Source organism: Silurus meridionalis, chromosome 12 (assembly GCF_014805685.1).
Source record: "Silurus meridionalis isolate SWU-2019-XX chromosome 12, ASM1480568v1, whole genome shotgun sequence".
Classification (NCBI taxonomy): Eukaryota; Metazoa; Chordata; class Actinopteri; order Siluriformes; family Siluridae; genus Silurus; species Silurus meridionalis.
Window position 1 is genome coordinate 19,585,562 of NC_060895.1, and position 24,918 is coordinate 19,610,479.

Below are 24,918 nucleotides of genomic sequence, written 5' to 3' on the forward strand. Positions count from 1 at the left end.
TCAAATAAAAAAAGCATGGTTTTCGCTACAAATGCGATTGTTGCTTCAATTACACAATTTAAATTGTAAATGTTTTGAATGTAAATACCCCTATCGGATGTTGTTGTAGAAAGTTGCACCCAGTGTGCACTAAACTAACGATTGCATAATATTAGAAATTCACTCATTCGTAAGTCACATTCGTAAGTCACTGGAATGTTCATGAGCACTTAATCAAACAGCGAACATCAGCACATCCACCCACACACATTTGGAGATATTGTGACCTGTGCACAAGTTGAAAAACAAATGCTAACACTTTGAAATTAAAAGAGGGCTCATAAGATCAACAGAACTGTTTAACTTGTGAATGTAAGAATATTTTAGAACTTTTTCATTTAATTCATTTTTCAAAGAATGGACAAAATGTACATTAGTTAAGAAAAAGAAAAGGATTACTGATATTTTTTGATTACAAGCCAAACTGAATAGGTGTCTATCCGTTTCCTTTGAGCACATTCACTGATCAGCTTTAACATTAAACCCCCTGAAAGGTGACATTGATTATCTCATTACAAGGGCACCTGTCAAGGAGGTGGGATATATTAAGCATCAAATGAACAGTGTTGGAAGCAGGAAAAATAAGCAAGTGTAGGAATCCGAGTGACTGTGACAAGGATCAATTTGCAATGTCTAGATGACTGGGTCAGAGCTTCCCCAAAACAGCAGATCTGGTATACAGTGGCGAGTAACTTCTAAATGTGGTCCACAACCAGTATACCAATGATGTTGATTGTGTTGGTTCAAGACTCAGTATTGTGTATAGGGAGTAAAGAATAGCCCTTCTGGTCTGATCAGAGCTACTGTAGGAGATCTGATCTAACACAAACACCTACTTCATCAAAATTCCTTATTGTAAATGACTATGTGAATAAGACTAAAAGTGCATGTTTCCTAAGAAATAGGGAGTGGTGTAAAGCAGAAAAAAATTCAGGCCCAGGCTCATTTCACAATCTGAGTTTGGATATGTGCAGAACATGGACAGACAGGGTGTCTTTTCTTCCAACACAGATGTGCATTAGTAATGTCCGAAAGACCATGTGACCTGGGCACAGACTGCCAGACAAAGGCTGAAGCTGGTGGACAGAAATGAGAGCTGGTGGGCTGAACAGAATGTATGTCATGAATAGCAGAATAAGAGACGGAAAAAGAATAACACACGAGGTGAAAAAAAGGAAGTAGAAAAAAAGGTGTGGCCAACTAACGGTTTGATTTTGCATCTGGACTGTTTAACACTAAATCCTGAGACTAAGAGACCACCAGCATTTTCAGCATGGCAAAGAAGGTAAGCTGAATATTTGTCAGTTTTGATCAGCAAAAAAACCCTCCCAAAATGATTAGACTGATAAGTGGATGAGATAAAAATTCTGCACTAACCGAGCATCATGGTTGCAGAGGTTGAAACCCACGTGCTCCATCATACCGGTTTCTACCATTGTGACAATCACAATGCTAACAAATGCCGGTTGTTCGCATAAAAAAAAAAAATTTTATGTCTCTTCTAGCATGATTTAAATAAGATGATCAGTATAAATATATCTCCATCATTCAGTGAAGAGCAGAATATTTTGTCAGCCAGATGATTATATACTCCATCATATGTTCTAGTATGACATGCTTAGTCTCCTCTGCACAAGACTTTAAAGTCATGAACACAATTTAATGTTTTATTAAAACAATAGTTATTACTTTTGAAACTAATATAATATCTTTAATAAACTAAAATACAAAATGGTAACTTAATATTCAATCATTTTTAAACTGTTTAGAAATTTATGCATCAAAAATTATTGAAATTTTAAGGGGGGAAAAAAAACCCAGCATACAATAGAATGCACTTATGTCACCTGCTCATTGTCCAACTTACATTATAACTGTATATGTGAAATTCAAGTGGCATCAAGTTAAACATGGTCTTTTCTTAGTAACATTTAATACCTGCATATAGTTTCTTGCTGATTCTTTCCCCTTCTTTGTGGTAATATTCTTTTTTCTACCTCATATAATGTGTTTACCCTTAGTAAATAATTTATTCACTTTAAACATTGAGTATTAATGTACATAAAGTAAAGTAATTAAAGTATGAATGTACTTATTACAGTGTGGAATGATTGCCTGGACCCACTTACTGATCTTTTTATTCTAGTCATGGGTCATTTAATCTTTATCCAGAGCGACTTCCAATTATCTCATTTATACGGCTGAGCAGTTGAGGGTCAAATGCTTTGCTCAAGTAGTTTTCCCACAAGTGGTCGAGGTGATGGAATTTGAACTCAAGTTCAATGCCTCAACCACAGAATTACAACTTCTTTTTGTCTGTAGTGCTAGCACAATGGTCTTTTCTTCTCATTGCATGCTAACTGCAACCAATCATGCTTATACAGTTTACGTTTTTGGCAGATGCCGTTATCCAGCGCGACCTACATTTATCTAATTTATACAACTGAGCAGCGATGGGTTAGGGGCCCATAAGTGCCAGCTTGGTGTGGCTGGGATTTGAACTCATGACCTTCGGATCATTTTAAGAGACTGAGGCGAGATGCAGGAAAGCCTGTTTTGACAAAGAGAATCTTTCTGAAGGTATAGCCACAGGACAATGATTTAATGCTTAAGGATACACTCGTTTATAAAAGGCTTAAACGTTTTACTTGGTTTTCTTTTCAGTGTTTGGATGTAATCGTGCCAACACACGTACTGTAACTAAGATAGCATGTAGCTGTTACATATATAGTGTAGTGTATGCAAGCAAGGTCTTGAGAAACAGGAACTGCAACTGAGATGGCACTTGAATGAATGGTTTCATCACCATCCTCTCAAGATCACTTGCATCATGGGAGTGGCTGCTTTTAAGGCAAGTGGTCGAGGTTAATTCTATTGTTTTATTTTGCAGAGCATTATCTGACAAGACAATGTTCTAGAAATGCAGTTAGAGGTTTTGTCAGAAAAGACAGTGGTGATGAAAAAAAAAACACCCAGATATACATGAGGACGGAACCTTATAGTGAGAGGTGTCTACTTGTCGCTTAAAATTAATATAAAGCTCCTTTGACTGATCACCTGTATACCATGATCTAACAATTCAACCCTGATGGCAGTGTTCAATTCCAGGAAAACTCTGCCCATATCCACAGGACACAAGGGCGTAATGTTATTTTTTGTTAAGCATGAGCAATACTAAAACTGAAGGATAATCAGAATTCATTTCTTTTGTCTTAACACACTTTGTATCTATGCCCCTCCTTCTGTTTCCTGCCTCTCCTGTTACACCAATGAGCTAAAAACACATTGCACACACTGTAATATGCAATGTTTAGGGAAGTTCCTCTCCCAAAGCCTTCGGTTATGTTGACTCAGTTTGTCACATTTCATTCCACTTCAGCATTTCTTAGTGGAATTTGACTGTTTAGTGGAGACACAGGAGATTTTCGTTTTTAAGTAACAGTTACTGGTTGAGGAACAGATAAAAAACAGTTACTATTGGTTCTTTCCCTATGTTTAACAAGGCTTTACAAAGTACAAAGTACTTCAACTTCTCATTGTGTTTCTCGATCCAGATTTTCACAAACTTGTTTTACCAATCAACTGTCGATGATGAGAGGCATTTACCCAAAGTCAAGCAAAGTCATGCAGATTTTGAAACATTGCGATCTTGTTGCAGATGTGTATTAAGCATTAATCAGTCAGTAGTCCAACAGCAAACCTTATACACAGACATGTTTTAAGAAAGCTCTCCAACTGGAGTTTCACAAAAATTCTGGTATTCCAGACAGGCACAAACAAGAGTGAATCCAGAGGCATAACACCTGCTGGGAAATCCAGTTGGTTCATAACAGACTAAAGCTGGCAAAACACAAGCCAAGCTTGTTTACCAGTTATGTGTTGATAGATGCTGGTGGCTGGATAAAGTATTTGTGAATGCACAAATGCAGAAATATGATCTTGTATGGGACACATTATGAATGACCCCAAGGTTTGACAGTGGGTAACTTATAGCCAGAAGGCTTGAAGAGCTTTGTCTAGTGCCTGATATACTGTATTCCCAATGTGCATCAATGCATGGTTGGAAACAAAAGCAAAAATATATGATTCATTAATTAAACCCAATATCCAATTCCTTGATAGGCATGTAAAATACATATAAAAATGCATATAAAAATCTTTTTAGATTGTGACACATCAAGAATCAGAGTCATAGCAGCAAAATTAATTCTCTAATAAAATATATTTTGATGGATTCTACAAGACTATCAGTCTTAGATCAGAATCTACAGCTCACCACCATGATACGATATTTTATATTATGTGAAATCCAAACTAATCTGATAAAGACTAGCTCAGCAATAAGGGTATTTACATCATGCATAATTGTCATCTAAAATGTTTTGTTTTTCTTCATCTGTACATGTGTAAACATGATCAAAAGCTTATGAACAGAACCAAAAACTCAAAAATCAGGCCTACTGATTAAATGTACCAGTGTTCAGAAATATACTGGCATGGCAAAATCCTTGCAGTACATTGATCGTTGTAAATACACAACAGTAAATACAAGCAAACAGAAAACAGGATGTTCAACTGACAGGCAACTGAGAGTGAGCTAATGTCCAGACTGGATTGGAATCCGAATTTGTAGTGGCTTCTGGATTAGTGGAGGATTTAGATGCGACAACTGGATAGGGTAGAAATAACACCACTGCATGTTCACACAGCTCAAAGAGAGACTGCATTATATATTATTTGCAGTTGCAAAAAGTCATAAAACAATATGTATAACTAAAATCTTTCCTTGTTAAATTAAAATAACCCTCTTCAGTGGGATTGATACTGGTAGAGCTATGCACAGCTTATATTTAGAGAAAAATTATTATCTAAATTATATTTATAGTATAAGTATTAGTATTCATTTTAAATTCATTGACCAACAGTTACATTATTGATAAAAATTACATTATGAAAGCTATAATTCGCTAGATCAGAATTTCAGTGCTTTAAAAAATTACCTACACCTCCTTATACATTCTTGAAATGTCTAGAAATTGATCTAATTATGTACCCACTTCTAGAGACAGTGGCTTTTTTCTGTATTGTACTTATTAGGCTCAATTTTTAAACACTTGATATTACCATATGCATCTATGCATACTGTAAAAGCAATTGTTTGCAAATACCGTAATTTCCGGACTATTAAGCGATTTTTATTTTGAACATAAATACGCCCCACCTGTCTATAAGCCGCAGATGTCTACATTGAAACAAATTAACTTTACACAGGCTTTAACAAAAGACAGTGACTGTTACACGGCTTGTATCTAAACAGTAGCCTACAAAGAAAGTCATTGTTCACTGTCTTCCTCATTCCTTTCCCAACAATTTCTTAATCTTATCTTTTGGCATCGTCGTGCGTTTAAAAATCACCATCGGTGAAGCTTTTCTCCCGATGCCGTGCAGCTCAGAACACAGGTGAAGTGCGTTTTTTCAGCGTGATAAATGATTCGCATTTCCTGTAGACAGTCCGAGTGAGCGGCAGGTCAAACGTCAGAGGAACCCTATTTATATTTATGATGTGGTGCGGCCCGATTAAGTGGGATTTTCATTGGTTCACCTGAACCCCTTCGGCAATTTCATTGGTCTAATGTTATGGGGTTTAGTTTTTTGGCTTGAAGCTTGTGAAACCGGGGAAAACCCAGGAAAAATCCATAAATTATCCGCTTCATTGTTTAAGCCACGGGGTTCAAAGCATGGGGAAAAAGTAGCGGCTTATAGTCCGGAAAATACAAATCCTCCATTGTTGAAAAAAGAGACATGAAGTATCTACCACAGTTGAACAAATTTTGGTCAAAAAGGTTCACCTGAGGAGCAAGACAACAGTTTCAAAGAAACTGGTAAAGAAGAAGAAACATTTCAAAAGAAAACATTGCAGCCAGAAAGGAAATTAAATCAGTTTAAATCAAGTTTAAGATATGAAATACAATGGCACCAAATACTAACAAAGTCAAATTAAAATTTTATTTCTCACATACACATTCATACAGAGTACAACATGTATTCTGTGTGATACAATTTTGTCAATTTTGGAAAATAAATGCGTCTTAGCTATTTATTTATTTTTTTTAATGATCTCTTACAGAAATAAAATAGGGACCATGATTGTCACACGTTCACAGTCAGAACATCAAATTTTATATATATATATATATATATATATATATATATATATATATATATATATATATATATATATATATATATATATATATATATATATATATATATATATATATATATATATATATATATACTTTTAATATATATTTTTATATATACTACTACCAAATATTAGTGCTGTTGTTTTTGCTCTCAGCCCATATTACCATGTTTAATTCTTTGATTTGGATATCTTCTGATTATCACTATATTATTACTATATTTATCATTATATTAAATTTTCTGGATTATCCTGTTCATGTAATGTACTGATCGCCTGACCCCTTCTTGACTCAGATATTCATTATTGTACTGCTTTTACAATTTGTCTGCAAGCTTTTTATGAAAAAAAAACTGCCCAGAGTTTTTCCCATACTGTATGGCATTATGCTTAGACAAGGAGTATGTAAACTACTGGTTACTACATGTGAGACAAATTAGTAATCTTTACATTCTAACAGCCATACATTTTCTGTTTCCTCCTCAGCCTGAGGTCACTGTCTTGAAATCAGAGGGCTAAAGAGTACCTGAAATCATTCTTAAGTAAAAGTATAGATACATTACAACAAAACATCATCTATTAAGTCACCAATTGCAATATGACTTGTGTAAAAGACAAAAACAACACAACCGCCTCTTCAACATGCCAGAATAAAACAAAGATCAAACAAGTCGATCAAATTTAAAGAAAATGTAGTAAAGTAATTTTTCAAAAGGCTATCTTTAATTAACAAATAAAATTACAGTATCAAGTCACAAAAAAATCATTAGTATTTATAAAATTTAGGTAAATCATTTTAAAAAACCAAATGGTTCGATCCCCGGTCAGGGAACCAACCCCAGCCATTAGGGTTGCACAAGCCTTAGTGCGGTCCCAAGCCCGGATAAATGGGGAGGGTTGCGTTAGAAAGGCCCATCCAGCGTAAAAACATGTGCCAAATCAAACATGCGGATGATCCGCTGTGGCGACCCCTAATGGGAGAAGCCGAAAGAAAGTTTAAATATTGCGAGCTGACTTGATTCTCTTCAACTTCAACAAAAGCCGGCTCTTAAAGTTTTCGGACTTTAATACTTTTTGACTGAAATGAGTCCAGCAGTGATAAAAAGCCACTCACAGACAGCAGATGCCGGTTAAGTCACACTTATCACACTTCTGCAAATATTTTTCTTTTCGCACTACAACACTTTAAACTCTGGACTTGCACAGCACAGTGCACTTTATACCACACCACACCGCACACGGTCACTTTAAAGACAATCACATCAACCACCTTATGTGATTACTGTTTACTGCACATAAGCATACATTGTCTCCATAAGCATACCTTGTATATCCACTTTTTCACTATATATATCTTTATATATTTAATATTTTACATAGTTTATTCCCTTTATTTATCTGCCTTCTTTTTTCTTTGTTTTATTTTTCTCGCCATCCTATTTCCTCATGCCAACAGTCGTATAAAGCATTTCACTGCATGTCATACTCTGTATGGATGTGTATGTGACAAATAAAATTTGATTTGATTTGATTTGAAGTGTTGAGCCTTAATGCGCTTTAATAAATATAGTGGAGAAATAAGTACATACTCTATATTGAACCATAAATGTAGTTCAGTAAAGAGTAAACGTTTTTATATATTTGATACTTAGTAAAACTATAGAGTAGCCAAATATTACTCAAAAACATTAATGAAGTATAATGACTCAAATAATTAACACCACTGCTTGAAATAAGGCAAAACCTGTTTTCTTTTGTGGAAAACTGTCACAAAGAACTGACAATGCTCTTAAGATGGTGTTGGATCTGTGATGATCCCAAATGTTGAGCTATGTTTTATAACCACAAATGACTGTAAAAGACTGTAGATATAACATACTCATAATCTTACATTCCAGTTCTTATGTTAGTTCTCACTCTCCAGTGTTCTGTATTGTTTAAAGATTTATAATCACACTCTAAATGTCACCCAAATAAGGATGGGTTCCCCTTATGAGTCTGGTTCCTCTCAAGGTTTCTTCCTCATAACATCTAAGGGAGTTTTTCCTCGCCACAGTTGCCATGGCTGCTCATCAGGGATAAACACACATCATTCACCTTAACTGTTAAAATTCTGTAAAGCTGCTTTGAGACAATGTCTGTTGTGAAAAGCGCTATAGAAATAAACTTGACTTGACTTGACTTGACAATGGAGCCTTCTTTTATACAATTTGCATGTTCAGCATATCCAAGATTAAAAGTTATTTATTTATCATTTGTGCAGTTATACTTTGTAAACTGGGCGCTCAAGTGCTTGTGGTAAGACTCAGATCAACAGTAAAAGCACTTATTATTAGGTGAACAGATATTTGACATGTATGGTTAGGATAGTGCTATAATGTGTAAATGAAAACAGTGGTCATACAGTAAGTGGCAGAAATGGAGTGACATGCTTATAAATAATGTAGAAATGTGCGTTTTTAGCCTTAGGTTATGTGGATCATCCTCAGTACGAGTCCCTGTGAATGAGTTGTTACTATAGAAACAAGCATTAAAAAAAATAAATACAAAAATAAATAAATGATTTGGATCACATTTTTGAATTTTACATTTTCAGGACTGAATTCAAACTTGGAATAATAAAATGTGTCTAGAAATCTTTTCAAACTTTAATTCTTTCGTTTAATTCCTCAGTTATGATAGAGGAGATGTACATTTGCATGATTATGAATGTGCTTTGTTTTGCAGAGTGTCTGGACAGGAAGCGCATTATTACTATTCATTTGCTTCTTCAGAGGTGAGTCATTGAAATACCCCACCCCAGAACATTTAATCTGTTCTATGTTTGTCTTTTGCTTGCTGATTCCTGAAACCATCTCCCACGCATTTATCTTTCTTTTTACACAGAGCTCAAAGCTTGCATAGGCTGGAAGAGCTCTTATTATTTCTTTTCTTCCAATGCATCATAATGGCATAATTATTGCATTCCATTTCTTTTTTACATCTTCTTGGTGATGCTGCTGTTGGGACTTCTTCAAACTCCACACGAGCTCTTTTTCCTATTTGCATAAATTATCATAAAGAAGTTAATGGTTTTATTTATTGATTTGGCTGCACGTGGGGTTTCACCTGCATTAGAAGAACAAACATAATCTAATCAAAAGACCTTAGGCACTTAGAAAGTACATATATGTTTAAGTATTGATGTTTTTACATGTTTCTTTCCATCATTCCGAAGCGTATGCTGGTGTAAATGATTCACTCTCATCGGAAGTCGGAAATCACACTTCCCCTCCTTCGGTCACAACAATATTAGCCAATACAGGTAATCTTTCTCATTTCTCATTGATAAAAGCTCTACTGCTTTACATTTGAGTGTAGATTATTTTTATTTGATATGTTGTAACTGCATTTTCCCTGCTATTTCCTGTATCAGTATAGGGGGAATTCAGAGTTAATGATTTAGTAAAAAAAAAAAAAAAAAACAAGATTCAGATAATAAAAAAAACTATATGGCATAAAATAAGCCATTATAAAGACTCATAGAATTAATAAATAAATGAAAAGATGGTAGATATTGAAACAATAATTGACCATTTTACCTGGAGTCTTGGATATATGTTACATGTTAAAAATGATATAAGGTAAATAATTTAACTGCATTCATCTTTTATAGTAAAGGTAGAACTTCTGGTAACAAATATGTCTAATAGGTTCTCTCACAAAGATATATTATTATTATTATTATTATTATTATTATTATTATTATTATTATTATTATTATTGTTCTTGTTGTACATGATTTTTTAAAGATTCTATTTTGAATCCATAAAAAGCTTTGCATGCATTAGTAAAATATAGTAAAGTAAAGTAAAAATAAGTAATAATAAATATTTATTCCTAAATGAATATACCGCTTTTCCAGAAAGTATTTGTATTCAAGGAAGGTTTTGCAATAGCTGCTTACAACAACAAACTTATGTTATTTGGAATAGAATATTTGCTGTTAACTTAAGAGCAAATATAGGAATTATATTAAGTAATGTATTTAAATGCATATATATATATATATAATATATAATTTTTTTTATCTTGAAACTGCATAATAGATAAGTATTGACTTTGCCTTTTTTGGCCATCTAAATGAGATTAGATCTAAACTAAATAAATTACTATTTAATTTCCCATAGTTTACACTAAATATGTTAAAGAGGGTCCAGCTGCATGGTTGCAAAAGCAATATCTTAGAATTTGTAAGGTCTGAGAGTGAAAACTGCAAATCAGATCGTTCTCACTGTCATGCACACCAAGGAATTGACCATGAATCTTCAAGATAAAGTTTTTAGGAGCAAAAAGAAGACAGGGATGACTTTTAAAGCATCTGCACAGCTTTTAATCTTCTGAGGAGCACTGTGCAATCTGTAATAAACTGAAAAAAATATGGCACAATCTGGATATTACTAAACTCTTCAGCAATTGAGCAAGAAGAGCAGTTATCAGAGAAATGTTTGAGTTATACCAGGGCAAAGACCCTGAAACAGAAAAACCTGTTTAGATCTGATCAATATTATCAACTCTTTACAGAATATAGGCTAAACACTAAGAATAAAATTTTAATTTTGTGAAGACTATCTCAATAACTGAATCCCTGGAGTCAAGCATGGGGGTGGTAGCATTTTGGTTTTCAAAGAAGAACCTGTTCAGTCAGACATATAAATACAGAAGGTAAATACCCAGCTTTTCCAGCCATATATAGTTTGTCCTTAAACTAAAGAATGTCTTGGAGGAGAATGGCTTCCTATATGAGAATGGCTTGGAGGAGAAAATGGCTAAAAAGTCATAGGCCAAATTTAAATCCAACAGGAAATATGTGCTATGACCATAAAATTGCTGTGAACCACTATTGACTATGAACTCTAATTAGGCTTTGAATTGTGGGAAATTTTGCATTTAGAATAGGAAGAAAATGACAGAATTTTAATGTTACAAGCTCATATAAAAACATCTGAGACAAACCAAATGCTGCAATAAGAAAAATTGTATTCTGTACAGTATACTCTAAATATATTTAAAAAAAAAAAAAATAATAATAATGTTCTAAATTTGATCTAGAAAATTAGCAATACAGACAAACTGAGGAAAGGTGGCAGTGAATACTTTCTACATAATACAATATAATAGCAATGCAATACTGATAGACACAATTTTGATGCTAACTCCTCTCCACTCAACTCTAAATATGCCCCATAGTGATATGGTCTATGTCTTCATTAGATATAACTGCATGCAGAAACGGACGATTCTTTTTTTTTATTCCCAGATGATGTGAAAACAATCAAGCTTAATACTACTAAATCACCCATTACTGTCCAGCCTGGAAATGAGACTGCACTTGTTAATGCCACAGTGAAGTCCCTGAACTCAAGCAACTACCAAAACCATACCAAAGCCAGAATGGAAACCACTCAAGGTAATTCTCTCATTCCTGTTTCAATGCAACATTTATAAATGCTTAACTGAATCAAATATGCTACCTTAAGAGTGGATCAAGTGCGAATTACAGTTGGTTATCAGCTATTGTAATATAGATGACAGATGTAAAGTTGACATCATGGAAAAATGGGGGAGTATTTTTTATGAAATAACAAAATGTCATGCTTTTTTGACATTTCAGAATGACCTTTTATTCAACCAAATGCTGTGCAAAGGCTTCTGAAACTGTCAAGTCTACAACTACTACTAATAAAAATAATAATAATACATTGGTTGATTATATAATTAAAATGGCACTTAGGAATTAGAGAGCATTTTCATGATCCACATAAACTCTAACATGATAGTGTAAGTTTGATTGGAATAAAGCTACTTTTGCATCTACATACTGTACAGGGGCTCTACAGCAGCTGTAATTCTTTAAATGTACAGTAAATGTGCAAAATATTGCACAATTATTTGTTCATTCTTATGTGAATAGACAGCACAAAAATGTCAGCACAGATTAAAAGAGTTGGGTCAAATATAGAGGCGTTAATGACTAGCCTTGCAGGGTTTCTTGAAATTTGAACTCTTTTGAATGCTATCTCAAATCTTTTGCCCCTAAATTAACTCAGGAAAACAACACCAGGAGGTATGTTGTATATTATTATAGGATAAAAATAAAAGGGTAATGTGATGTGACCCAAATCTCACCTTCACCTTACACAACAACAAATTACCAGCATCAACAATATTTTATTTATTTTATTTAATCATAGCACCAATAAACAACTGTTATATTCTTAAGAGAATATCTGTCTTGAAAACATTCCTATAGCAAAACATTTACAATTCTGACATTAGAGATTCCTTCCAAATATTGCATAATATATGCATAATTTACTGGAATGAGTATATTCATATGAACCTGTGATTTGCCATACAGGTGCATCTTAATCAACCAATCAGAATAAAGAATTGAGCAACATTTGCTATATAAACCTAACCTGTACAAGTATGGTTTAATGTCCACTGATAACATTAATGTTTTTCAGTAAATGTTTAAAAGGTTGTGAGTTCCTCAAAGAAAACAAACCTGGGTTTTTGTCACTCTGCAGTGCATACCAAGGGCACTCGTAATTCAAAAACTAATTAGCATGTAATTAGAAAAGTGTTCAACCCTCGTCGCATGTTGAGAAGCTTTAAGATATGTAGCATTTCTGCCAGTATGCATTATGGCAAGCTTTTACACCAAGCACATACCCCTTAGAGAGGCAGGTTATTGAAATATATTAAAAATCATTTTGAAAGACAGGTCAGAGAGAAAATGGGTGCACCTGGAAATTAATTAGAAGTAATTATGGATGGATCCATATGAGTGTGATAAGAACACCGTACCTCCTTTCCAGGCGAGGAGTCTAATAAGAGCTGGATATCTCAGTGCATTGTGAACATTCTTCTCGTTTTAGGGAGGAAATCATTTCCTGGCACATGCAAAATGAAAAGGAAGATTTTTTGCCATTCTGTAGTTTCTCTCTGTTAGTCTGTGTATCTCTCTAACATTGCAGTTTCGACGACCACCGGATCTACAAACACAAGCCTTGCTCCAAGACCCAGTGATCGTATGAAGATTGAATGGGGTACAGTGAATTAAACTTAGCCTTCTCTTTTTCTCTTTAAACTGTTTCTGTCCTTATCATGCCATAGCTGACAGTGCACATTAGCAACTCTATGTACATGAAACAATGCACTCTTCAAGAGCAGTTGCATGTCCACTCACTGGCTATTTCTGGATCAGGCAAAATGGGATACACAGTTAAGAAAGATGATTGTTTTCGTCACTATGAACATACATGTATTAGTATTAAATCCAACTTTATTATCATGCTTATATATATATATATATATATATATATATATATATATATATATATATATATATATATATATATATATATATATATAGGATCTCACAAAAGTTAGTAAACCCCTCACAATTCAGCAACTTTATTTTTAGTATATATATATATATATATATATATATATATATATATATATATATATATATATATACAAACACTCACCGGCCACTTTAATAGGTACACCTGTTCAACTGCACGTTAACGCAAATTTCTAATCAGCCAGTCTCATGGCAGCAACTCAATGCATTTAGGCATGTAGACATGGTCAAGACGATCTGCTGCAGTTCAAACCAAGCGTCAGAATGGGGAAGAAAGGTGATTTAAGTGACTTTGAACGTGGCATGGTTGTTGGTGCCAGACGGGCTGGTCTGAGTATTTCAGAAACTCAGAAACTGCTGATCTACTGGGATTTTCACGCACAGCCAACTCTAGGGTTTAAAGAGAATGGTCCGAAAAAGAAAAAATATCCAGTTCTGTGGGCTCAAATGCCTTGTTGATGCCAGAGGTCAGAGGAGAATGGCCAGACTGGTTCGAGCTGATAGAAAGGCAACAGTAACTCAAATAACCACTCGTTACAACCGAGGTATGCAGATGAGCATCTCTGAACGCACAATATGTCTAACCTTGAGGCGGATGGGCTACAGCAGCAGAAGACCACACCGGGTGCCACTCCTGACAGCTAAGAACAGGAAACTGAGGCTACAATTCACACAGGCTCACCAAAATTGGACAATAGAAGATTAAAAAAAGGTTGCCTGGTTTAATGAGTCTCGATTTCTGCTGCGACATTCGGATGGTAGGGTCAGAATTTGGCGTCAACAACATGGATCCATCCTGCCTTGAATCAACGGTTCAGGCTGGTGGTGGTGGTGTAATGGTGTGGGGGATATTTTCTTGGCACACTTTGGGCCCATTAGTACCAATTGAGCACCGTGTCAATGCTACAGCCTACCTGAGTATTGTTGCTGACCATGTCCATCCCTTTAAACTGTGTGTAAAGTGTCGCTATTTTGTGTCAATATATTGTCATATAGCACTCCCTTAATCCTACTTGGCATGGGATTCTCCAAAGCTGCACAGGTTGTACCTGGAATTCTCTTAATAACATCACTGTGCTGCTGGATGTTAGACACATGGCGCTTCTCCACCTTCTGCTTGAGGATGCACCACAGGTGCTCAATAGGGTTCAGATTTGAAGACATACTTGATCACTTCATCACCTTCAACTTTAGCTAGATTAGCAAGGCATTTGTCATCTTGGCTGTGTTGGGGTTCGTTATTGAGTTAAAATAGTGTAATTTATGAAGGGAGGGCATCATGTTCTGCTTCAGAATGTCAAGGTACATGTTGGAATCCATGTTTCCCTCCATTAAGAGCAGCCCCCACTACCATCAGCACTCATGCAGCCCCAGACCATGATACTTCCACCACCATGCTTGACTTTAGGCAAGACAAAATTTCTTGGTACTCTTTAGCAGGGCGTCACCATACATGCTGAACACCGTCTGAGCCCAATCAGTTTACTTAGTTTCATCTGACCACAGGACATGGTTCCAGTAAATCATGCTCTTGGACAGGTTGTCTTCAGCAAACTGTTTGGCAACTTCAGAAGAGGCTTTCTTCTGAGACGACAGAAACGCAAACCTACTTGTTGCAGTGCGTGGCATATGGTCTGAGCACTGACAAGCGGACCTTCCACTTCTGCAACCTCTAAAGCAGGGGTGTCAAAATTAAATTCACAGTGGGCCAAAGTTAAAAACTGTGACGAAGTCGCAGGCCAAACTCAATATTTATTAAAAAATTGACTGCAATTATGCATGTTTTCCATATGTGTAATTTTAAACCATTTCATATTTCAAACTTTAGTTTTGCATAAACATTGAATCTGGAACAACCAAAGTTTAATATTATAAACACATGAGAAATTAAATTTGAAATAAAACACACATCAGTGGTATTATTTCTTATTATGTCTCTCTCTCTCTATCTATAGCCTTTTGAATTACTTTTTAATGTAAATGTACGTCTGTGGTGTGTGAGAGCCAGGAAATGATACACCTGTGGTTAACTAAAAAAGCCACGTAATGACAGGAAACGGCTGAAAATGGCACAGCGAAAAGAAAAAAAAAATGATCATGTCACCAAATAGATTAAAACTAATGTAATAAGTCTGGTTGGAAAATGTAAGAAGTAGAAAGTACAGATATTTGTGTAAAAATGTAATGAGTAAAAGTAAAAAGTCCGAAAAATAAATAGTGACGTAAAGTACTAATACAAAAAAAAAAAAATCTACTTAAGTTCAGTAACGAAGTTACTAAAAGTTTTTCGTAACTTTCCACCACTGACTCAAAGCACAAAATTTTAACTGCTCTAACACAAGATACATACATTTGTATGGTCCTGTCAGGCAGATAAAAACATGAACATGATGAATAGGACATGTGACTTTGCATGGTTACACGTCATACTGTACAGCTATTATCACTTAGGGTGTACTCACTTTAGTTGCCAGTTATTTAGACAATAATGTCTGTATGTGTAGTTATTTTCCTGAGGACAGTAAATCTGTACTTCTATATACGCTGAATATATATATTGTATATATATTGTAGGCTTATATGATGAAAATAATTAAGTTGTCAGTAATTGCATTCAATGTAAAGCTATACCAATCCTCTGTCATTTTCTCCACAGATAATAAATGGGAGGAGCCCTTCAAATATGGTAAGAGTCGACTCTCACTTTTTTAGTATGTTTACCATAATTGTATTTATTGGTAAGCTTCTGTACAAGATATTTCCGTTTGCTTGATTCCTTTTCTATCTGTTTCAGAATGTTTTTATACAGAACATATAAAATGAAATATTTAGAATTGACTCATATGTGTAAGAAAGCTAACATAGCGTATTAGGGGTGTACTGGTACATATATATCATGTCTTTCAGTTCAGTACACATGTGCAACCCTTTTTACATAAGGCACGTAGTTAAAATTTGAGTTCCCTCATGAAGTAATAAGTGGCAGACCTCAAGTTTGTTTAGTCTCCGCCTCACACTTTAAATGCATTTATTATCATTATTTTTAAATTTAAAAACATACATAACAATGTCAAGGGTATAAAAAAGAAACTAGAGTTAATATTAATTAATTAAATAATTAATTAAATTAATCAATATAATAAAAAATGTATGGCATTAATTGGGCTTATTCTATTTTATTTTTCTATTAAATATATTTTTATATATATCATTTAACCAAGCAGTCATTTTATTTAAAATAAAAAAGTGCATTTATTCCCGCTATCCGTACTGAAACTGAACCAAATTGTGACTTAAAAACTGAGGTACATACTGAACCGTGAATTATTTGTGACATCGTCATTAAATGTGAGCTGTGTTGAAGGTTAAAATTTTGTCTCTTTAATATTTATTTTTTAATAATTTTTATAAAAATGGTTAAACAGAAATGCAAACTGCATCAATTGTGCGTTAATAAAAAAGTGCTATTAAAATAAATGTGAATTATTTAATAAAACTTTTAAATAAATTGTGACACCCTTTATGTATGATATATATATATATATATATATATATATATATATATATATATATATATATATATATATATATATATATATATATATATATATATATATATATATATATATATATATATATGAATATATATAATACATGACAAGTCTGCACTTGCATTTCATTTGTGTGAAAGCTGTCCTTTATTTATTTTTTTATTTTATTTATTTAAAAGTTATTTATTATAAAGTTCCTTTTTACAGTATCTTAATTTTCTTGCAAGGTTGAAAGACCTGGACAATATTCCATGTAGTAATGTTAGTTGAAACTAATGAGTTTTTCTCAAATTAATTTTCTTAAATGTAATGCTATCACTTATTAAATAAAATGCACTTATTTACCGTATATGTATATTTGTTTGTTTGTCCCCCCCCAGATTATACCTCTCTGAGGCAAGCAGGACTAACAATAGCTGCTGTGCTCTTCATTATGGGCATCATGTTGATTGCATGTGAGTTTATAACAAAGCTTCTGGTATGCTTTTCTGATATAATGCTGTAATTGCCATATAATGAAGGCTCAGACAGATGCAATTGCAGTTTAGTCCGTTTTTTCTTTACTGGAAGGCTTGCAAATATATAAAAGTAACTCAAACGTTCAAGATCAAATCATGCAAAAAAAAAATCTAAGCAGAGATGCAAAACATGAGAAACGGGCTTGGTATAGATTAAGAATAATGCAAGCAGTGCTTATACTGTAGTGTACTATTAATCTATTAATACTGTACTATTAATGACGGAATTAATGCAATTGACATACTTTGCACGCACGCGCACGCGTGTGTGTGTAATTAAGAATGGGTTTGCCTAATTAGAAATTGATTGTAAGTGTGTGTTTTGGGAGTTGTAGTCCTTGGCATTTATTTCTGTTGGGTTACTGGGAGTCAGAGTAGTCCATAGATCTGACAGTCATATATACTATAGATCAGGCATTTAAATTTGTGTGCATGCTGGACCTCATTTATCCATCTTTTAATTGATTAATTGTGTAGAAATGCATAAACCAAACCCATGTTGAATTTTTTGCCAGATTTACAAAAGTTACAGAAACACTGATGCATGTATGAATATGTACTTCATGTGCACAAATCAGCCATTAAATACAAAGAATGCTATTGACACAGATCATTTGTATTTAATTAACTTCATAAGCTCCATACAAGATAAAGTGCCCAGACAGCAGAAAGCACTAAATGAATGATAAGGTGTACAGCCTGAAAAATAAAATGTAAATTATTATTTTATTTTAAGCAGTTGTATATCACTAAATATATTAAAGTAAAATATACAGTATCTCACAAAAGTGAGTTCACATTTAAGCAATCATTTTAGTATATCTTCTAAAGGGACAATACTAAAGAAACGAAACATGTTCGTGTTTTTGTCTGCTTGACAGGAGCATACATATTTGTTTATCTTGTATTAGAGCAGTTAAAATTTGTTGCTTTGAGTACAATTCTCTCATAATGACCACTGGATCAACTGTTCAACATGGCACCTAATGGCAAAGACTCTCTGGCGATTTAATAATTAGAATTGTTGCTCTCCACAAAGATGACTATAAGGCTATAAGATCAGTAACACCCTTAAACTGAGTTACAGTACAGTGGCCAGGGTCATACAGAGGTTTTCCGAGACAGGTTCCACTCGGAACAGTCCTCGCAAGGGTCCATCAAAGATGTTGAGTCCTCATGCTGTGCATCAGGTGCAGAAGCTGACTTAAAAAAAAAACAAACTCATGAGTGCTGCAGCATTGCTTTATAGGTTAAAGAAGTGGAAGGTCCACTTGTCAGTGCTCAGACCATATGGTGCACACTGCAACAAGTCGGTTTGCATTTCTGTCGTCTCAGAAGGAAGCCTCTTTTAAGGCTGACTTACAAGAAAGCCTGAAGACAACCTGTCCAAAAGCATGAATTACAAGAATCATGTCCTGTGGTCTGATGAAACTCGAATAAACTTGTTTGGCTCAGATGTTGTCCAACATGTGTGGCGACACTCCCACAAAATATTGACACTTTGGACACAGTTTTGAGATGTTCACTTGGGGTGTACTCACTTTTGTTGCCAGTTATTTAGACAATAATGACTGCATCTTGAGTTATTTTTATACGACAGTAAATCTATACTACTATACATTTACATTTACATTAGTTTCGAATGTATATAAGCTGCACATTGACTACTTTAAAGTATATCCAATTTTTATTTCAATAGCATTGTCTCTTACTGAAATGTGAGGGGTGTACTCACTTTTGTGAAATACTGTATTAATAATAGCAAGTGTGTGCTAAATGTTCACACAATTGTGGGTTTTTTTGTGTGGTTTTGGGGCTTTACTGATCATATAGAATTATAATTCATGGTGTTGTTTGTGGGTTCACCTTTTGTTTTTATGTTCTTTAATGAATCAAAGTCATACAAAACAAGTAGCTCTCACAAAAAAAGTATTTGATTTTTCTCTTACTTCATGACCTAATGAACTTGCAAAAGCGTGGGTGTTTTTTTATTTTTTATTTTTTTATAGACACTCCAAAGCACTTCTATGAATCATTCCAGATAAGATTGTCTGCTGAATGCTGTAAAAATTTACTTAAGAAATAAGCAATTTAGACTCAGCAGCATATTCCATATATACGACTGCACCATATACATTTTTTTTTATGTAGAAGTTGTTTTTATAAAACCAAATAAACATTTAGCTATTAAATAAGTCCATTTGTGTCCATCTTAAAAAATGAGGGCCTGTTTTTTTTTTTTACATTCATGGCATTTAGCAGACGCCATTATCCAGAACGATGTATAAAAGTGCTTTGAAGTCTATCAATATATATAATATAACAGAGAACATAAGTGCTAGTTTGAGTGTTTTAGGAAGAGATTGGTCTTTACCTGCTGTGTGAAGATAGGCAGTGACTCAGCTGTTTGGACATTTAGGGGAGGTTCATTCCAGCACCTTGGTGCCAGACCAAAAAAAAAAAGTATTTTCTTTTTTCTTTTCTTTTCCTCTTATTTATTTCTATTGCTGCTTTATTTGAGGAGCATTTAGCAACTCTGGCCTCTGTTTGATTTGTCGAAGAATAAAAGATTTTGTGATGTTATTGGAAAATAATAAACTTTTAGATGGTCAAATTGACTCTATGTTACAGTGGACTGCATCACATCACAATAAAATGTTTTTGATCAATGTTTATCATTTTACTGTAGTAAACCAATAATCTTGTGAACCAAAAGTTTAATCACAGTATGCAATGATCGCAAAGTTAAAACCTATACATCTCCGGAATCTCCTTCTGTCATGTGGAGATTGTATGTAATCCAATAGAGTAAAATTGGCTTTGTCATACCTGTGTGAGCGTTTGTTTTTCGTGTCAGTCAGAGTTACAAGTAGATAATCATAGGCATCTGTGATTCCTGTATACTGAGAGAGCTGTTGGAACTTTGTTCTGAAAGTGTTGAGAAGAATCGGTGGCTTGGAAAAAGCATTTGCGAGTCATCACTCTATCCAGCTGGTAGCTGTTTTATTACACATAGTGGGTTAGTGGGAATTAGCAAATGGCTAAATCTGAAGGAAATTTTGGGAAGGAGGGAAAGTATAGCAAAACTGTTTTTTTTTTTTTTAATTATATCTGACTTTAGCCAGTTAGCTAACTTTATTTCAAAAATTGACAGAGGAGGCCAAAAGTGATACAGATACATAATATAAATGGTTCAACATGATTTCAATATGAAACAAATCCCCCTTTGTTCTCTCTTTTTCTGTAAATCAAGGTGGAAAAATGCGATGCAGCCGCCGTTGTCAATTGACCAAAGGAAGGTAAGTGTTGTGACTTTGTTCATGTATGTGAACATATTTAATCGACCAAATGTCAACACAAGTAGAGTATTAGAAAGTCTAATAGCTGTAAGCTTGTGGGGACATTTGGCTGTTTCCCATGAGGAGTTTTTTTGCTGTTGAAAAATACAGCTCATAATGTGTAAGATTCAGTGTTGTTCCCAGGTCAGAGTAACCTGAATGTAGTGTTTGTAGTCTCCACTAGGCTCCAGTCTTTTCTTTGTAATGCCACAGCAGAAAGAGCTTGTCAAGAAAGTGTTGTTTGTTCAATATCAAAATGTACTGTCTGCTTTTCTAAGTTCAGTACACAATTGGTTGGCTGAATTCAATAGTCATGCTGTTATTGTGGCTCAAAACATCAATTTGAAGAAAGTATAAACATGAAAGCCTTCATTCAGCAATTATGAACAAACCAGACTAAACCATTTACTTTTATTGTTATGGCATTTAGCAGATGCCCTTCATCCAGAGCTACATACAAATGATCAGTTAAGGGTTAAGGGTTAAGGGCTTTGCTCAAGGGCCCAACAGCTTGGTTGCATTTTGATTTGAACTCATGGAACATTGATAGCAATGTGTTGATGAAAATACGCTCTTCTTTATCAAATAGATAACAGTAATCAGTCATATTTTTAACACTAGACAAAAGTTTTTTTTCTAAATATCTGCAGCATTCATGTCCGTTTTATTGCAGGGCTTGTTGTTACACAATTCTCCCATTCAGATCTTTTAAATAAATCAATCATATGTGTTTAATTAAGCAAATCTAGGCATAAAAAATAGTAACCCATTAAAAACTAGTCAGTATAAGAGACTACAACAAAGACCATTCCTGAGTTTTCTACATAATACATTAGATTAACGGTGCTAATAGTATCATCGAATCACTGCTCAAGCCAGTACCGTTGACCTCGACCTGTCTGTGTGATACTCATTTAATCGACGTGTACTGATACTGTGTTGACAGTATCAGTACACAATCATTATTGGGGAAGTGGTTGCTTAGTGGTTAAGACTTTGGTTTGCTGATCAGAAGGTCTGGGTGCAAGCCCCAGTATCGCCAGGCTGTCACTCTAGGTCCCTTGAGCAAGGCCCTTACCTCTCAGTGCTCCCGAGGCGATGTATCATGGCTGACATTCCTAACAACTCTGGGATATATTATAATTATAGAAGGTAACTAAATAATGATACATAACATTACTTAAGCACAAGTAAAAATTTTGTACCTGGGGAAGTCTCTGGGTCAATAGTGAGCCTTACCAGGCTTTACCAGTAGTTTTCTTCTGAATAAATAAATGAATGAATGCATGGATGGATAAATGGATGGATGGATGAATGGATGGATGGATGGATGGATGGATGGATGGATAGATGGATGGATGGATGGATGGATAAATGAATGAATTAATTAAAGGTAATATTGATAGAACACAATCGGATGTTAAGTATACCAAGGTTTTTGCTTGCCTGAAGCCTTCAGGGATGCTCTGCTTTATTACAGCCAGACCCTGAATGCACCTTATGTGCACTTTACCACATTTGTTATTATAATTATGAATGTCTGTGACGTGATTGCTCTCTACACTTAGCCCATGGGTTGTGTCACTTACTCTGACTATGCTTAGATGACCTAAATTCTAGAATGTGTCTTAGCACTTGACATAATGATTGCCAAATTGTTCAGAAGGTCACTGTACAAGCCTTTCTTTGAGAACACCCTGTCTCGGTAGGCATCTTAGTGATGGTTTACAGCACAAAAATGACACCTTTTCTAAGCAGTTAAACATAATTAGAGCTCTAAGTTGGCAGTTCACCTGTGTTCACATTATGTCACATTAGGCCATCCATAAAAAAGAGGCCTTTTTGGTATTTGAACAGTGAGAGACAGAGATTATAATGCATTCTACAACCTTTCCATAGAGTTTGAAAGATTGAAAAGATGCTAAAATAGCAAATCACCGAATCAGATGAAGAGCGTAAGAGCAAGAGCATAAGAGCAAGTTTAGAATTATATAATGTCTAATAACTATTATGAAGGTTTATGCCATTATATATATAAAATGCTTCCATAGTCCTGAATTGTCTCTGTGTAAAACACATACTGTATTCTATGTTTTTATTCATACATTATAAACGTGTGATGTTTTGGAAATGCTTATGTCACTTTGGCTGAATTCCTATGCTAAAAATTGTGGAAAGCATTCAAAATGGACCAAAATCAGGTTTTTATGACTATAACGATATACTTTGACACAATGATCTTTAATGTGTCCATTATATAGAAAAAGGTAGGTGAACACCTGGCCATCACATGCATTTGAAGGCTTCCTCCAAAGGTCTTTATTCTATATGTTGTGCTTTACCTTTTTTCTTTCACTGCAACTAGGAGACCCAAACATATTCAGCATTACAATGCTACTGTGCACAAAGTGAATTCCATTAAAACATAGTTTTGCCAAGAATGGTATCAAGGAACTCAAGTGAGAACGCTGATCTTAACCCCAGTGAACTCCTTTGGGAGGAACTGGAATGCTGATCACACCCCAGGCCTCATTTCCCTCCTCCTCATCTAACACTGGGGCCTGACCTTACTAATACTCTTGTGGCTGAAAGACCACAAATCCCCACAGCTACTCCAAACTTTAGTGCAAAGCCTGTAAAAAAATAGTAGAGGTTATAATAACAGCAAATATGGACTATACTGTATCTGAATAGGATGTTGAACAAAAACATACTGTGATTTCACTAGTGCTCACATAATTTTGACTTTTTTTTTGTGTGTGTTTTTCAGTTCAGGAAAGCCAGTTTTCATGAATTTATCAAATAGATCAGAGATGTAACCTTTAAATAATATTGTGCATTTAAGGGTGTTACATGTGTAATTTGTTCTTCTGTTTTTAGGTCCTATGAAGTGACCAGGATGTAACTCAAAGCAAAAAAGGGCAAACAGCAGGACCATAAGCAGCAGGACAGAAATCCAGTCAGAATGTTTCACTGCCCACTGTGTGTGTGTGCATATGTAAATTATTTTTTATTAATAATTAAAAATAAGGAACAGTGGAAAGTTTTCTGTCTATCCCAAGTACTTAAACCCCAGTATTCTGTATAAGTGTATATATTTGCAGTGTAAACTAGACCTCCTGGTTTATAACAAAAGAAGTGGAGGGGAATAAGGACATGTGCCTTCACCCTGCACCAAAGTTCATCCCGCTCCCTTCCAGACAAACCGCACACACACCTCTGACTAACACATCTCTGACACACACACACACACACACACACACACACACACACACACACTAGCACATCCCTGACTGTCTGACTCTGTCTGCCCTATCTGTTGTCACACTGTTCCATGCCTGTGTTTCCTTTTATAACACTGAATTTATCACTTATATTTATATGAGGTAAAAAAAAATGTATGGCTCAAAAGTGCCATCAAGAGGGCTAAAAGTATTTCCTTGAACAAATCCAACAATTTGTAGACATCTAAGAAGAAATAAAGCTGTTTTTTGGGATGAGGTAATCATTTGTTTTGGTATGTCTTCAATCACATGACTAGCCTCTCAAGACTATTAAGGACTTGTCAGTACTTGCTTACAGTTTCTGAGCAGAGGTCGCAAAAAAAAAGAAAGACTCATTTTACAGGTTACAAAACTGCACCAGGGCACAAAGGATGACTGTAAACAATGGAAAACAGGAACATGCTGACGGCAGACAACAGCTATCATCGTGGTAATCTTAGTACCAGAATATTTCCATGGCTTAGAAAGAAAACATGTTGAAATGGTACAAGCATGTCCAAAATATACAGCTGGCTCATTCTGAGGATTGAAATCACACCTGCATTTAAGCGTCTCTTTGTGATTGAAAT

General features: G+C 34.7%; 1 protein-coding gene across 1 annotated transcript; it reads left to right on the forward strand.

The window, feature by feature from the left end:
- The first annotated feature begins 1,016 nt into the window (after positions 1-1,016).
- Positions 1,017-24,570, forward strand: fxyd5 (FXYD domain containing ion transport regulator 5). Its single transcript, XM_046862391.1, has 9 exons — positions 1,017-1,324; positions 8,972-9,020; positions 9,462-9,548; positions 11,544-11,693; positions 13,267-13,338; positions 16,315-16,344; positions 17,590-17,664; positions 20,981-21,026; positions 23,946-24,570. The coding sequence occupies exons 1-9, from the start codon at positions 1,313-1,315 to the stop codon at positions 23,968-23,970; spliced, it is 546 nt and encodes a 181-aa protein (XP_046718347.1). The 5' UTR covers positions 1,017-1,312; the 3' UTR covers positions 23,971-24,570.
- The last annotated feature ends 348 nt before the right edge of the window (positions 24,571-24,918 follow it).

What these genes read in the sequence shown, in the direction of transcription:
- fxyd5 (XM_046862391.1), top strand. An exon ending in CAGAATGGAAACCACTCAAG is followed by an intron (nt 11,694 to 13,266) that starts GTAATTCTCTCA and finishes CTAACATTGCAG; the next exon opens with TTTCGACGACCACCGGATCT. An exon ending in GGAGGAGCCCTTCAAATATG is followed by an intron (nt 16,345 to 17,589) that starts GTAAGAGTCGAC and finishes GTCCCCCCCCAG; the next exon opens with ATTATACCTCTCTGAGGCAA.